Here is a 16546-nt window from a genome sequence, read left to right as displayed (position 1 = left end):
GTGAAGGGATTGAAGGGGAACCAACTTTGTATAAACGGTGGGTCTGGCCCCCCAGGGGCCTGGGGGGTGGGGCCCAATAGGGGAATATAGCATATTCTTTAAAATCCTTCTTCTTTTGCAGGAATAAAGGGATTTGATCCATGTTTGGTCTGAAGCATCCTTGGGTGAAGGGGAACCAATTTTGTATAAACGGTGGGTCTGGCATCCCAGGGGCCTTAGGGGCGGGGCCCAATAGGGGAAATATAGCAAATTCTTTGAAATCCTTCTTCTTCTGTAGGAATTAAGGGATTTGATCCATATTTGGTCTGTAGAGACCAACCAACCAATTGTTTTCCCATAGACCTTAGTGTTAACGTTTTGGATTATCTCATTCAAATTCTTGAATTGAATATGACGATTATGGTTTGTAACAAAAGTTTAGGGTCTGATATAACACCTAATCCAAAAAAAAAGTTGGGTCCTTCAGCTCAAATTTTCTCCACGGTAGCCATTTTGAAAATAGGTGAATTTCGCAGTAAAAAATCTCAAAAATCTTAAATGTTTACCTGTTTACTATTATTACGTGAACTTTTGGGGAAAAAAAACAATCGGACTTAAGAAATTTATATCAACATTTCTTATTGATGGTTACCTATCAGGCTACATATCTATTTTCTCACTTCATAACATACTGGCCAATCAGTGGCTGCCAGACATTTTATCCTTGGCTCAACGTTCTATACACAGGGGCTGTTTCAAAAATATATTTTTTCAATTGGTTGGTTGTTCCCTGAAACATCCTTGGGTGAAGGGAAACCAATTTTGTATAAACGGTTGGTCTGGCCCCCCAGGGGCCTGAGGGGCATGGCCAAAGAGGGGAAATAGAGATTAGTCTTTAAATTGCTACTAGTCATAAAGTTTTTAATAGATTTTAACCAGATTTGGTCAGGAACATCCTTGGGAGAAGGGGAACCTAGTTTGTATAAATTTTTACTCTGAACCCCCAGGGGACTGAGGAGTTGGGTCCGATAGGGAAAATAGGGGTTAATCCTTTAAATCGCTATTAATCATAAAGTTACAAATGGATTTTAACTAAATTTGGTTAGGAACATCCTTGGGGGAAGGGGTAAAGAGTTTGTATAAATATTGACTCGGACCCTTCAGGGGCCTGAGGGTGGGGCCAAATAGGGGAAATAGAGATTAGTCTTTAAATTGCTACTTATCATAAAGTTTTAAATGGATTTTAACCAAATTTGGTCAGGAACATCCTTGGGAGAAGGGGAAACGAATTTGTATAAATTTTTACTCTGAACCCCCAGGGGCATTAGGGGCAGGGCCCAATAGGGAAAATAGGGGTTTATCCTTTAAATTGCTATTTATCATAAAGTTATGAATGGATTTGAACCGAATTTGGTCTGGAATATCCTTGGGGGAAGGGGGAAAGAGAGTTTATATAAATATTGACTCTAACCCTCAAGGGGCTTGAAGGGTGGGGCCAAATAGGGGAAATAGAGATTTGTCTTTATATCGCTACTAGTCATAAAGTTTTAAATGGATTTGAACCCAATTTGGTCAAAAACATCCTTGGTGAACGGGGAACAGATTTTGCATAAATGGTTACTGTAACCCTCCATCCCATAACTATGTATAGCATCACTGGACATTAAGGGATAAACACAATTCTTATGTAAAAATAGGCCCAATGGTCTTTCCCCTCCCTAAGGGATTAGTTTCTTTAAACACAATTATGTTGTAAAAATAATCTGTAGGGTATTTCAGTCCCTTAGAGAGTATGTGTATTAACAAATTGAACATGAACATTATTTTGACGTTTGGTCAAATCCAACCAGGTGAGCGATACATGCCTCATGGGCCTCTTGTTTAAATCAACGCATGCTGTTTTGGGTACCTCTCATTTCCTTTGATTTCTCTCGATGAAAGTAGCTTTACGACAGAAACTCTAGTTAGAACGGACAAGAAGATTGGGTTACGAAAATCAAAACCCAACCATTTTAATGCTTAATCATGGTTCATTTGAATGGCGTATAGTGGATCATGATCTGCTAATCGGATTGTTAGTTCTAGCCAAGATTAGTTTAATCCAACTCCTAATCTTACAACCAGCGGATATATTCTCTCCGCGCTCTCACGTGTTATAGGGGAATGTTATTATTACTACGGACAATATCTCGTGTATTATCTCAATGTATTGGGTGGTTAGCTGGCACTGTGGTAACACACTTAACCTTCACCTAGACGGCCCGAGTTCGATTCCCGAACGAACGTGAAAAGGTATGGGGTCACCTGACTGACCACGTGGGTTTTCTTCGGCTAGTCCGGTTTCCTCTCACAGTAAAACCACTCGTGCGCGTCCAGTCGAGCCAACAAGCGTAATTGATATAAAATGATAAAATGGTTGTAAATGAATAAAGTTTAGAATGTTTCATGTATTGCGATGTATAGCGTACATCCAGTGTAGCGTAACGTAGTGAAATCAACCGTGGGTACCCGTATACGAGTCTCGAACTCACAATCCATAGCATCATCCATCTTATAAATACCCGTGTATCTACCAGTACAACATAAAGTCCTTCTTTGGAGAAGATGGACAACGACATTGTTCTCTCGGATGGTTAACCAAGTACAAAGCGTTGTAAACTAAATGCAATATTGAGTGTATGGGGCAGCTTAGTCAATTCAGTTCGTAAATTTTTTAATTTGTCTTTGACAAATACATTGTTTGTGACATTAAAAAAAGTCAGTGAGATTCTACGTCAATTCTGGCCAAACAGTACAAATATTGACCTTTCGCCATAAAAAAGGTTGTTTAAATGATTTAATCAATTTGACTATGACCTCTAATTCGCGTTATTATCGTTTTCTTTTCGCAAACCCGTAGAATTCTTTCTTGGCATTTTGACCCTTCTTGACATTATTTTAACGAATTGACCCCTGATCGTGGCCTTGATCATGAATACACAGCCATTTATATTCGAATATGTCGTGTTTCTCCCTGAAACTACATGTAGTTACTGACTGAATCTCACGGCAATGGGGTCTGTTTGTTATTCAACAAATTAAAAGTTCTCCGTACCTTTGACTCACGTGACCGTGAAAGCATGTTTAGGTGAGGTTTTCGAGATTTCACTATACCATTAACCCAAACTGTTAAAAGAAGTTTGACGGACGACGGATGCTGACATTACTTTGTCTTTTAAGACAAACAGCGCTAAACCACGAGACTATGTACACAGTTTTGCGAGGATGTTAAACCCCGTACAAGCAGATATTGACATGATGGTTTAACTTTTAGGTCAACCAAACACTTTATGAAGTCTTTCAAATTGTAACTCTTGAGAAAATAATATTGGGTCATATCTATCTTCTACACGTAAAATTACACACCAATACAAAGTATCATTGACGTAAAAGCACAAAAAACTGGAGCATGCCTTCTTGAGATTTTAATAACCAACAAACACTGAAGTAAAACGGAAGGCAACCACTAAAGACTCTCCCGGTTACCGGTTATATAATCGCGCTTTCTAGACTCATCTATCCCGATCACTTTTAAGAAAATTTCTAGAAGGTAAAAGAAATGACTAGTCTGAAAAATTCCACGGTAGAAAAATCCTTAATCGTGATCTGGCTCTACAGAAATTATGTTTGTAAGAAAGTGCATAGTTAGAACATATGCATTTAGCATGCTCATTAGTATAAACTATATATAAAGATATATGTCATAATAGATATATGACTAATGCGCGTGCTAAACCCTATCAGTAAAACATGTTAAGAATCCATATCACATAATAATTATTATAGTATATGAAAATCCATCAATCCCGTCATGGAGTAGCGTCTCCACAAATGTCACTTAAAACAAGTGTCCGCTCATCCTCGTCTCCTACCGGAAGTAATAAGCTTATGGAGAACTTCAATACGAGGCGCCAGTGGAATTCCAATCAGACAACACTGGAACATATATTAATCAATGGCAATAAGATATCCATTAACAGAATAAGTGAAATTTTTGTCTGTGAATTTACATCTTAGTTGAGTTCAACGTCGTCGTCCGCTCATGCGGAATGGCACCAGACCACAATTTTAGATGGATACTAGTGTTTATTTTATTCCTCCTCCTCCTCTTCCTCCTCTTCTTCGTCTTCATCCAATTCTTTGTCCCACTGACCAACACTACCACGAGATTCCGGCGGGTGTCTGGAACTGTCATATTTGTACAGCCTTTCTACGATCTCTTGTACTTCTTCTGAAGAAGACTTCTTGATACGGGACATCGTCTGCCTCGGTTTGACACTTACCACCATAGGCATGGCGCCCCTCGTTTCCGGTCTGTGACGTGTAATATCATCCACTGTTAGACGGCGCACTATTCTCTGGATTTCATCATCAGAATACTTCTTTTTGTACACAATTGTTTTTGGTAACTTCATTGGATAACCTTTCGATTCCGGTATTTTTTCCGGAGGGAAACTCGATAATCTCTCTACTAATTTAGAAACATCATCGGCCGTGTAGCGAGTGTTTGGGGTTGATGGGTAATTTAACACCCGAGGGAGGAAACTGCTCTGTTTTTCACCCATTTCCGGTGATGTTTCTGGTCGTCTTTTCATTTGCGCTTTCCACTCTTTCAAGGCTTGACGGGGCGCGGCTCTTCCACCTACAAAAATATTTGTTCCAAGCCGCTGCCTATGGAGTATTCTCCTCGCCATTTCGACATTTCTCATAGTTTCATCTAAATTCAACTCCCTTGGAAGTAGTTTTTTAGTCACATTTTTGTGTAAAGTCATTTGCATACCCGTGTCTAATCTATCCGGAAACACTGACCGGAAGTGCATATTCATTCGTGACGTAGACCATCCAATTGGCTGTAGTGCTGACATGGTGACAGGAATCTTCTGAAATGTAACTTTTTAAATCTTGCTACGATGGGCCAAGGTTACTTGTAAAAAAAAATTAACAAGGTCACAGATAACATCTAAAGGTCAAGGTCAGGGATGACATCACCTTTCGAGCGTGAGTAGAATCCTCGTCTTTTCTTTAGAAATGTGCCGAACACTACAATATTTAAAAGATTTCTCCAGATAATGTTCAAATCTGTTTTCGTTATGGGATTCGAATAACACTGAGATTTTGTCTTTGTGGCGTACGAAGAGTGCCGAGATTTTGTCTTTGTGGCGTACGAAGAGTGCCGAGATTTTGTCTTTGTGGCGTACGAAGAGTGCCGAGATTTTGTCTTTGTGGCGTACGAAGAGTGCCGGGATTTTGTCGTTGCGGGGTTCGAAGAGTGCCGAGATTTTGTCGTTGAGGGGTTCGAAGAGTGTTCTGATTGTTGCAGACACACGTTTTATCACTGCTAAGACAATCCTCTCTTTATATTATACCGAAATCGGTGTGTTCACAATATATATATCTCCACCATTATACGCCACACGAACATCTGTAATTGTTTTTCACCACAACATTAAACGTTTTAATCGTCACACACAGCCTCTACATTTATAAACACATTAAATACGATGACCTTTTCTGCCTTGGCAAAACACAATATATATAACGAAATCCGCTTTCAGTCAAGTAGTTGACAGTATTCCAAAACTGGTGCTTACTAATATTGAATATCGATTTCAGCACTCGCGCTGCCGTCACACGTAGAAAAGTTATTTCAATAAATGAGCACTCTACGGAGATCAGTTCCAGAAGTCGTACATTTACATTCCCTGCTGAAAAATACTAGTTAAATCTAACTTAAAATCCGTTAAATCCTGTGAAGTTTGTTGAATTTCAATGAGTGGACTTAAATTCAGTTGTCGTCTGCTCCAGCCTCGCTTTAGGTTTGTGGCACTGACTAGTCAATCAGATTTAATGCCCGATATATTGCATACAAAAAAGTACAATTGATATCTTCTTCCTACCGATGAAACCGCACTAGTCCTAGTTTTTTTGACACAAGACAATTTGTCGTTTGATCTGCAATGGTAATTGATAGATAGGTATTTGTTGAGCGCGGTGTCTACTGCTTGTATGAACGGCGGGATTTAAATCTAAAGTCTCAACTTTCTAATAATAGGTTTATGTACCACGGACGTTTTGTATATGGGTTATTGTTTCTGACTTTTTGTTAGCGATAAATGTAACGAAGAATATCACTACAACTGGGTACATTTAATCCATTATCCGCCAGACGTCGCTTTGGCTGTGAAAGAAAAATATTATGAATATAATTTCAATACAGAATGGAACTAAATCCACAGTTAAACCATTACTTCAAAAGATTAAAGTTGTCACAAAGGTGTTCAACGAGGGAATGGAATAGTATATATACACAGCGATTTAGGTATTCAGGTACTAGACCGTATTTGGTATCATTTTTTATATGTTAACATTAATTAAAATTCTAGAAAGATTTGTTATTTAAATGGGTAGCCTAAGTCACCATATATAAGGGGTCGTACGGGCTTATTATCATTTTTATTGCAGAGAGTACTGTATCATTTGTTGAAATGTAGACCATCTAACTTACATATCATTAAATCTGAAACCTAATACAGGAGTGAGAACAGTATAACATAAATTTATACCATATCATGACCACGTCATACAATTCATACGGCAGGCACGTTTGTGTAATAAAACTCTTATATTTACCATTGTATGGCACTGCCACTATATAACCCTACCAATTCAGTTGCGAGTTCACCAGCTTATGAACTGCCAACTGAAATTTGAATTTGAAAATTTCAAAAAAAAATCGCACGACAATAAAAAATCGCAGATGGCAAATATAAGCATTGAACGGCTTTCAGTTGGCATTCATATTGACTATGAATGCCAACTGAAAGCCGTTCAATGCTTAAGTGACGTCACAAAGAAATGGCGTTGTGACGACGTCACACGATTTATTTTTTTCTGATGGAAAAATACCGTTCTAGACGGAATTTATTTAAAGGGGAAAACATCGCTTATTTCCTCAGAAATATGAGTTAAGCCATCAATAAAATACATGCTCGTGTGATTGCAATATTTTATGTAACTCGTTAAATATGTTTTTTAATTTGTTGGTCGGGAAGCTGGGAATAGAGCCGGTCTATGGTTGTGCCCTTGGGCAAAGACACTGTATCCTAATTGTTCTGGATGGAATGCGACGGGCCTCCCTTATGTTGTTCAGTGAGGTAGTCACCAACTACTACAAGGAGACAACGCATCACAAAAATCTTCCAGCAGACTACCGCCGTACCCATGGGAGCAAACTTTGCCCTTTGGCCGATTTTTTTGTTACGTGTAACAAAGACTTTGCAGCTAAGTGTCATAGCTTTGGTTTGACATTTTATTTAGGAGTGATTTCCATTGTTTCACAGTGAGGAGTCGGCGTAAGGAAGAAAACATGGAACACACACATTTTAACATTTTATTGAAGATGTATAGTATGGGGACATGCTGACATACATTTCATTGAAGATGTATAGTATGGGGGACATGCTGACATACATTTTATTGAAGATGTATAGTATGGGGACATGCTGACATACATTTCATTGAAGATGTATAGTATGGGGACATGCTGACATACATTTCATTGAAGATGTATAGTATGGGGACATGCTGACATACATTTCATTGAAGATGTATAGTATGGGGACATGCTGACATACATTTCATTGAAGATGTATAATATGGGGGCATGCTGACATACATTTTATTGAATTTAACATTTTATTGAAGATGTATAATATGGGGGCATGCTGACATACATTTTATTGAAGATGTATAATATGGGGGCATGCTGACATACATTTTATTGAAGATGTATAATATGGGGGCATGCTGACATACATTTTATTGAAGATGTATAATATTGGGACATGCTGACATACATTTTATTGAAGATGTATAATATTGGGACATGCTGACATACATTTTATTGAAGATGTATAATATGGGGACATGCTGACATACATTTTATTGAAGATGTATAATATGGGGACATGCTGACATACATTTTATTGAAGATGTATAATATTGGAATGTGCTGACAAACAAATGAAATAAGCGAGAAAAGATGGATTGTAATGTAAATGTACAACATCGCTTCATGTAAATAAATGACATTATTTTTCTTAACAATATTGTTTGGAGGGTGATGTTTTTATTTTTATGTTTAGATTTTCTACATTCTCACGTATACGATATACTAAAAGCCATGTTGAACCCTATTATGTAAAAGCCGCTATCTTATTTTGGAGCGATAACTTACTCAAATGTTTAGACTTTGGAGAAAAAAGAAAAAAAAAGACTTTTGGGTTTCAATATCTGAAATCCTGTCTTGTATAGAGGGTGTCACTCAAATGTAGTTTTTTTTTTTTTTTTTTTTGAGATTGCCGGGTTTAAAATAAAGAGGAGAAAGTGAGACAAACAATGAAGTTATGATGTTAATACGTCCATTTATATGTGCGGGGCCGCGGTGGCCGAGTGGTTAAGGTGTCCCGACACTTTACCACTAGCCCTCCACCTCTGGTTTGCGAGTTCGAAACCTACGTGGGGCAGTTGTCAGGTACTGACTGTAGGCCGGTGGTTTTTCTCCGGGTACTCTGGCTTTCCGCCACCTCCAAAACCTGTCACGTCCTTAAATGACCCTGGCTGTTAATAGGACGTTAAACAAAAACAAACAAGCCAAACCATGTATATACAATGTAACTAGTTACAGAGATGGGTCTTCCTTTTGCTTCTGTCTTTCATTTCTAATATTCATGGCATCACCAGAGCCTGTATGCCTTGGCTCCTTACAATGACCTGTCTGTTGTCATCTATAATTCTAGATACACATGGCTTTATCTCCGTATATTTCTGAAGCTTCTGTGAGACAGAAGTGTCTTTGATTTCAAATTAGTGTTTGCAAGGAGCTGTCTGATTGGTTTGGTAAAATAGGTAAGCCAATCGAACTGCTCCTTGCAAAAACTAATTTAAAATCAAAGGCAATTCCGTGTTCGAACGACTTTCCGATCATCTTGAACGGAAGCTGAATACCTTTCTGTATATAAAGTATATGTCGAAGATAATTTAAACTCCGGTATTAATTATCAGATACAAGTGCCTATATATGCTTATACAGGTGTTATTGTAAATACTCTCCATTGATGCGAGTCGATTAAAGTGTCGTAACATCCATGATATGGGTTGGTTTATTGTCTTCCTTGGCGTAGTCTGTTCGCACCTCAACGTTTTCTTCATCCTTCACGTCTATGACAACATCGTTTTGTCGTTTTTGGTTTGCTCCAATGATTCTTTTCTTTGGCATAGCCAAAGAGAGTTTCTTCCAAAAGCGATTCATGTTCTTTTCGCTGCTGTCTGCACCAGGGTATTCCAGGTAAGTCACACATCTAAGTATCTGTTTTAGGTTTGGGTCCACTGTGTCCGCCGAGATGTCTTCCAGTAACAATGGAATTATCCTATGTTTCCGTTTTAACATCTCTTGCTGGGCGACCTGGTACTCCAGTCTAGTAAACTCGCTCCTTACAAAGCGAGGCGATAGGATAAGGATTGTCCTTCTGCTGTTGACGATGGCGTTGATGATGTTGTTAGCAATCGCTGAAAATTAGCAAAATAAATATTATAAACGCCCTTCCTTTGGCGCAGTCAATTTTAGCGCTTAACCGAATGTAAGCAGATGAATTAGCGCAACTTCTTGTCGATTTTCTTGGTTTTGTATTGTTTAACTTCCTATCAACAGCTAACCTAAAAGGGGCAATATCTTTATATGTCTCAAAATGTGACACTGTCATTGGCGATAAATAAAAGTATGTAGGCCCCAAAACGGGACAATTTTTATATCTTAAAGTAAGCTCGCCCCGAAACGCGAGACTGATTTTGTTAGAAATAAATGCCTGTAGGCCCGAAATACGACACGGCTATTTTGGTTTAGCTTAAAGACTCTTAGATGAAATAAGAATTGGTATTTTGAAATTCGAGTGTGAAGTCGAGATTGAGACAATTCTCAACTGTGATCACTCTAAGAAGGAAGTTCAGAAATATTATCTTCAATTTAGCTACGATTCAGAGATGATGACGTTATGTCACTCTAATGTACTTTTTTGTATCAATAATCATCTAATGAAGTTCTACTTTACTCATTTTCTTAAGTATGGAAATAAATAACGTTGTCCGAGGTATTACAGCTAACTACATTTTATCGAGTAATGGACTGGTGGATGAAGGGTGTACTCACTTTCTCCTGGAAGGAAGTCTCTGCAATGTAAACAGACCTTGAAGCCGAGCTCTTCAAGTTTTGGCAACAAAACGTGAAGGACAAAGTGCTGATCGACGTCAGAAGATTTATAAGATATGAAAGAATCCCACGTCTTTTCGTCTGAAATATGAGCAAAAAAACTAAATAATTACATAAAATACAGCGTTTTATTCAACCACGACATCTTACTTTTATTCGGTATGGTAAGCAGATGTTCTGAATTTTCCCTTTCTTAATAGCAACATTCCAGCCTTCTATTTAAATAAATCAATTCTTAATCGATAATTATACTTTCATGCGTACTGCATTCTGAATATGAACAGTCACATACTTTTATTGAAATACTTGTAATGAAATTAGATAGAAGTTATTTATATTGTAGTACGTATGTTCTCATATTAAAGATACCAACCATCATCTTCATATGCCTGGAAATAGTGCACTATTTTCATGATGATGGTGACCCTGTTCCGCCACATCCAGAAGAACATGAGGACTCCTGCCAGGATAAGGCCGATAAGCACGACGGCGACACTGGTCCATAGGGCAACTAGGTCTTCTTGTTCTAAATTAGAAACCACATTGTTGTAATGTAAACAAAAGGGGTTCGCTTTTGTTACTTATAATCAGTAATGAAATCACGACATGAGTTGCAAGAACACAAATGGTCATATTAACCTGTAGTCCGTAACACATCTATGTTAAAACAAAAACTCCGAGAGGAGAATTTCCTCCTTTAATGGATAAAATGATACTAAGTGCTAGTGATCATGTCTGTCAGAACGTGCAGTCCCTTAAATCTGATTGAGGGGATGGTGCATATAAACTTTTTAGACACACATAACCTCAATCGCAACATCTCGTGGAAATTTCCGGCAACACTCGGAAATCTTTCCGAGTGTTGCCGGAAATTTCCCCGAGATGTTGCGATTGACATAACCTTTCTCCACTTTGAAGGCATGAGGCGTATATGAACCTAATGAAGTTAGTTAGTTGGGATCTTAAACGTCCAGTCCATGGTATCGCCACCAATTCAAGGGCTAGACATTTGGGTATTCCGTCCAGAGGTTTGAGATTTCCCATTTTAAGCCCAAAAGGAACTATTCTTCTTATCCCTTAATTCATCACACCATCTATGTCCAAGAAACAAAGTGGAGAAGCAATTTGATTCATCCCGAACATATCAGCCATTTCCTCACATTTTTCTAGAATAAAGGCCGAATATGCTCTGGATGTGGGTAGATTGAGATTAGTTTTGTGCCTATTGTGACGTCAGGACTCGGGAGGTAATGATATTTAGAAAACGTCACTTCGGCCTGCGCAAATGGCGGTTTCACAAATATAAATGCAAACATAGTTGGGTTCTCAATATAGTGTTTTAGCTGTATGGGAGTTATAAAACATTTTAAGAACAATTTACCTTATTTCGCCTCGTATTCGGAACAGAATCTTCTACACGATGTTTATATAACAGTTGCATTTCAAATCTGGCTATTATGACGTCATTAACGCATGACGTCAATTGATCGTCTCATAAATATATAGCAGAAAACATTGAATATAAACAAGTGACTCGGTTTATAAAATAGAACCAAACATGACAGTTCACGTTAAGTTTTTAATCCGGTTAAAATTAAATGTAAAAAATTGTCAAGTAGTTGCACGTAATTCAGAAATAAATTCGTTCAGTGAAATCAATAGGGAAATCGATTTAGATTTTATATCAATATGATATGATCTATAAGCACGCAGAGAGAAGATCCCACAAGGAAATTCTACAATTTACTATATTTTAGTTTCTATAAGCATGAAGAGAGACGATCCCACAAGGAAATTCTACAATTTACTATATTTTAGTTTCTATAAGCATGAAGAGAGACGATCCCACAAGGAAATTCTATAATTTACTATATTTTAGTATCTATAGGCATGAAGAGAGAAGATCCCAAAAGGAAATTCTATAATTTACTATATTTTAGTATCTGTAAGCATGAAGAGAGAAGATCCCACAAGGAAATTCTATAATTTACTACATTTTAGTATCTGTAAGCATGAAGAGAGAAGATCCCACAAGGAAATTCTATAATTTACTACATTTTAGTATCTGTAAGCATGAAGAGAGACGATCCCACAAGGAAATTCTATAATTTACTATATTATAGTATCTGTAAGCATAAGGAGAGAAGATCCCACAAGGAAATTCTATAATTTACTACATTTAAGCATCTGTAAGCATGAAGATAGACGATCCCACAAGGAAATTCTATAATTTACTATATTTTAGTATCTGTAAGCATGAAGAGAGATGATCCCACAAGAACATTCTATAATTTACTACATTTTAGTATCTGTAAGCATAAAGATAGACGATCCCACAAGGAAATTCTATAATTTACTACATTTTAGTATCTGTAAGCATGAAGAGAGACGATCCCACAAGGAAATTCTATAATTTACTATATTTTAGTATCTGTAAGCATGAAGAGAGATGATCCCACACCCAGGAAATTCTATAATTTACTATATTTTAGTATCTACTTAAGCACTGAAGAGCGAATGATCCCCACAAGGAACAATTCTATAATTTAACTATATTTTTAGTATCTGTAAGCATGAAGATAGACGATCCCACAAGGAAATTCTATAATTACTATATTTTAGTATCTGTAAGCATGAAGAGAGAAGGTCCCACAAGGAAATTCTATAATTTACTATATTTTAGTATCTGTAAGCATCTCAATAAATACCTGGTGATGCCTGGCTGGGGATAATCAACATACGGTCACATAATCGTCCCTCATAATTCGTTTCACAGTGACAAAATTCGCTGCCGTTTTCTTCCAGCTCACATCGACCATGTTCTGAACACTGCATACAGCATTTGTCTTCACAGAGTTGCCCCACTCCACCAATATCACAACTACAGTCAAACGAAAAGTTTCCAAAATTGCAATAACCATATTTGCAAATGAAAATGCTGCAATCTCTTTCTTCCAAAGGACGCATTATGTAATTTGGTGAGCAAACGTAATGTGTAGTAGTATCATTGGCAGAAGCTGCATGTTTTGTCAAAAGTGTTTTTGTAGATGCATCGCTTGGTGTGGCAGTTATCATGGGCGGTTTAGGTTCTTCGCTTGGTGGTGTAGTGTTTTCGCTTTGCGATGTGTTTTCGTTTGGTGATGAAGTGTTTTCGCTTGACGATGTAGTTTTTCCGCTAAGTGATGAAGTGATTTCGTTTGGTGATGTAGTTTTTCCGCTTAGTGGTGAAGTTTTTTCGCTTGCAGTTGTAGTTTTTTCGCTTGGTGATGAAACATTTGTCATTGTCGACGAAAGGGTTCCTGGAAAATGCAGAAACAATCAACAAGTTATAACAACTGGAATGTGAAGACAGTCTTATTGTATCATAAATGAGACTAATATAATACTATGCTTTTATAGTGGAGCATGTATGGTGACATTGATGCATCAGAACTTAAAAGTAGGAATCAACTCACCTCTTGTCCTTTTACAGACATCAATGAATTTTCACTTGCCTTTACTGACTTTTGTTTGAATTTTGATAACTATACGACTGATTGCTTAAGGATAATCCAAATAGCAAATCCATTGATATTTTACAAAATGGTGCAACTTAAGGGTCATCTTTATAAGAGAATAATGTTGAATTTCAAGCACGAATATATGAACAAAAATAGTCATGTAATACACCAAAATGTTTGTTGGGACATGTGGTTTCTTAAAATTGCAAGTACATGTACTTTGCTGTTGATGCTAACAGTTTCTTCCATAGAGTTACTTTGAGGTAAGATGTAGCAGAAATAATTAAACCTGAATAATAGCCAAGTTGTTATGCTTACAAGTGTCTATAACACAGGATAGGAGCATTTGTTTGACATGATTTGACTAACACGTATTTTGTTTTCACCTGGAAATGCAAATGGCGCCTGTGAATAATATTTAACAAATATGGCATGAAGGGAGGCATTTAAATCAATAAAAATGCTCCTATATCATACTTTTAGACTTCTGATCATAGTAAGAAAGACCCTTGTTAAACTGGTGAGTTTGTGGCCTTTTTCAGAAATATGCCTCTTTTGCCCAAAACGGTTGAACATTTTCCCATGTATAGAATGCTTGATAGTGTCTAATAACAACATTTTTGATGTTTGAAATACCTCCTGATATGCCATATTTATGTGATTCACAAACCTCCATATGCATTTCAAGGTCAAACATGAATCAGTGTTTATACATATTATAAAGTCAAATCTGGTCAAACCACACTTATGAGTAAAACGGCATGGCTATTTGTCTAATATTTGCGATACAAATGAGCTAATTATGCCCCCCTTCAACAAACTAAGTGTCAACAGCAAGGCCCAAGGTTTGCCTTGATACATAATAAAAGTTGGTCAAGCTATTTCTGTTAAATTTCATCATAGTAGAAATTTATAGGCTTGTAAAATATCATTGTTTTGACTGGATTTGCTGTTTAGACATTCCAATTTGATCAATTGTCAATATGTATCATTGCTAACCATAGGACTTGCTGTTGACATGAAAATGGGTTCAGCTTATTGTATAATTTCGGGGGAAAAACGTGAAAAATGTATGTTTCAGAGGAACACAATTAGCGAACCTGAGCGAACATGACAGGTGCCCGACCAACTGACCGTGAAATCAGCACCTGTTGCGATTGTTTGTCGCTAGCTTTGTCTTGAGGGATACGCGTGCAGTAGAATAATTGGTACATAGCACCTAAGACTAGAGGAGCATTAGGATCTAGGTGAGTACTAATTAAAACAGATAAGATAAAAGCAAATCAATTGCGGTAGTGGAAAAAGAAAAAGAAATAGTTTAGATACATTGACATGCAATAAGGTCCTACCTGTTGGCAGAGTGGTCGAGATCGTGGAAATTTCGCATAATCGTCCCTCATAATTCGTAGCACAGTGACAAAATTCGATGCCGTTTTCCAGCTCACATCGACCATGTTCTGAACACTGCAGACAACACTTATTTTCACAGAGTGGCCCCACTCCACCAATGTCACAACTACAGTCAAACGAAAAGTTTTCAATATTGCAGTAGCCATACATACAAGCGAAACCAATAGTGCAATCTCTTTCGTCTAAAGGGCGTATCTTGTAATTTGGAGAGCAAACATAATCTTCCGTTGGAGAAGGCGATAGTGTCTTCCTTGATATTTCTCTTGGAGATCTATCTATTCCAGTAGGCGATTTATATATGTCCCTTTCAGACTGAATGAAGTTTTTCCGTTCGCCACATCTTCGACCGGTGAATAATCGAGTGCATCTACATTGGTACTGACAACTTGAAGTGTCGTAATGACAGGTACCTCCATTCAGGCAAAAGTCGGCGACATCCATGCATATGTTTGTACGGGTATTGTTGCATTCTAAACCTCGCGAAAGACCATAGGTCAGGATTACTATGATACTGAGTAATATGCGAAGCATAATGCACCTTTCGCCTGATATCTGACGTTTTTCACTTTTTAAGAAATATAGTAGATCAAATATTTAAAAAAAAAACTAATAATGTTTTCTAATCTAAGCAATTTTACAATCTAATTTAAATAAAGAACGTCAGGATATGAGTTCGCATCGTCAAAATAATTACCGAAAACTCCCAGCAATGTGTTTTATATCACAACATTAGATATTGAGCACAATACACTTTGACAGTGCCCTTCACTTTAAATGATAAATCTAGAGCTACATTTAAGTTATATAAGTTACCACATGATAGATGACACAGCATTCAGTTTATATGCACAGGGGCGCGACACATTATTGTATGGCTTACCCTATAGCGGTTAACCATAAGAACAGTAAGGAATTCGAAGTAAAGTACTCCATGAATATATCATAGTACAAAAATCCTGTGTTAAAATGAACTCTTTATTACCGGATATACAATAGTGTGAGTACATATCCACTCAAATTAGTGTTTCCTGTTAAACGTAAACGTCATATTCACGAGAAAACATTAACTACAGGAAGGAAAGGCTAAGTGTAAATAATGTTTTCGACATTAACTTTATTGTTTTCTTACTGCATTCTTACATAATTACATGTATATACATATACACAAATTTATTCGCAATATAAAATGCTCGCCCTACCCTTTCAATTCATGATCAGATTTGTTTTTTTATTGCTATTGTTTTATCATTGTGTAACTCACGTGCAAGCCTCATATATTGTCACGGAATACACCGAATAACGTTATATAACCATCCTCTTTTATATTTCAATATTTGTTAAGACCTATTTTTAA

The 16546-nt window shown here is 37.2% G+C and overlaps 1 protein-coding gene across 1 annotated transcript; it reads right to left on the bottom strand.

Moving 5' to 3' along the window:
• Positions 1-8627: 8627 nt before the first annotated feature.
• On the bottom strand, positions 8628-15965 carry LOC117317104. The gene is made up of 5 exons (XM_033871901.1): positions 15132-15965; positions 12991-13581; positions 10656-10808; positions 10223-10363; positions 8628-9585 (listed from the first exon to the last, which is right to left on the bottom strand). The coding sequence occupies exons 1-5, from the start codon at positions 15721-15723 to the stop codon at positions 9146-9148; spliced, it is 1917 nt and encodes a 638-aa protein (XP_033727792.1). The 5' UTR covers positions 15724-15965; the 3' UTR covers positions 8628-9145.
• Positions 15966-16546: the final 581 nt, after the last annotated feature.

Source organism: Pecten maximus, chromosome 18, assembly GCF_902652985.1.
Source record: "Pecten maximus chromosome 18, xPecMax1.1, whole genome shotgun sequence".
Lineage (NCBI taxonomy): Eukaryota > Metazoa > Mollusca > Bivalvia > Pectinida > Pectinidae > Pecten > Pecten maximus.
The sequence above is the reverse complement of the archived record's forward strand: the minus strand, read 5'-3'. Positions and strand labels throughout refer to the sequence as shown.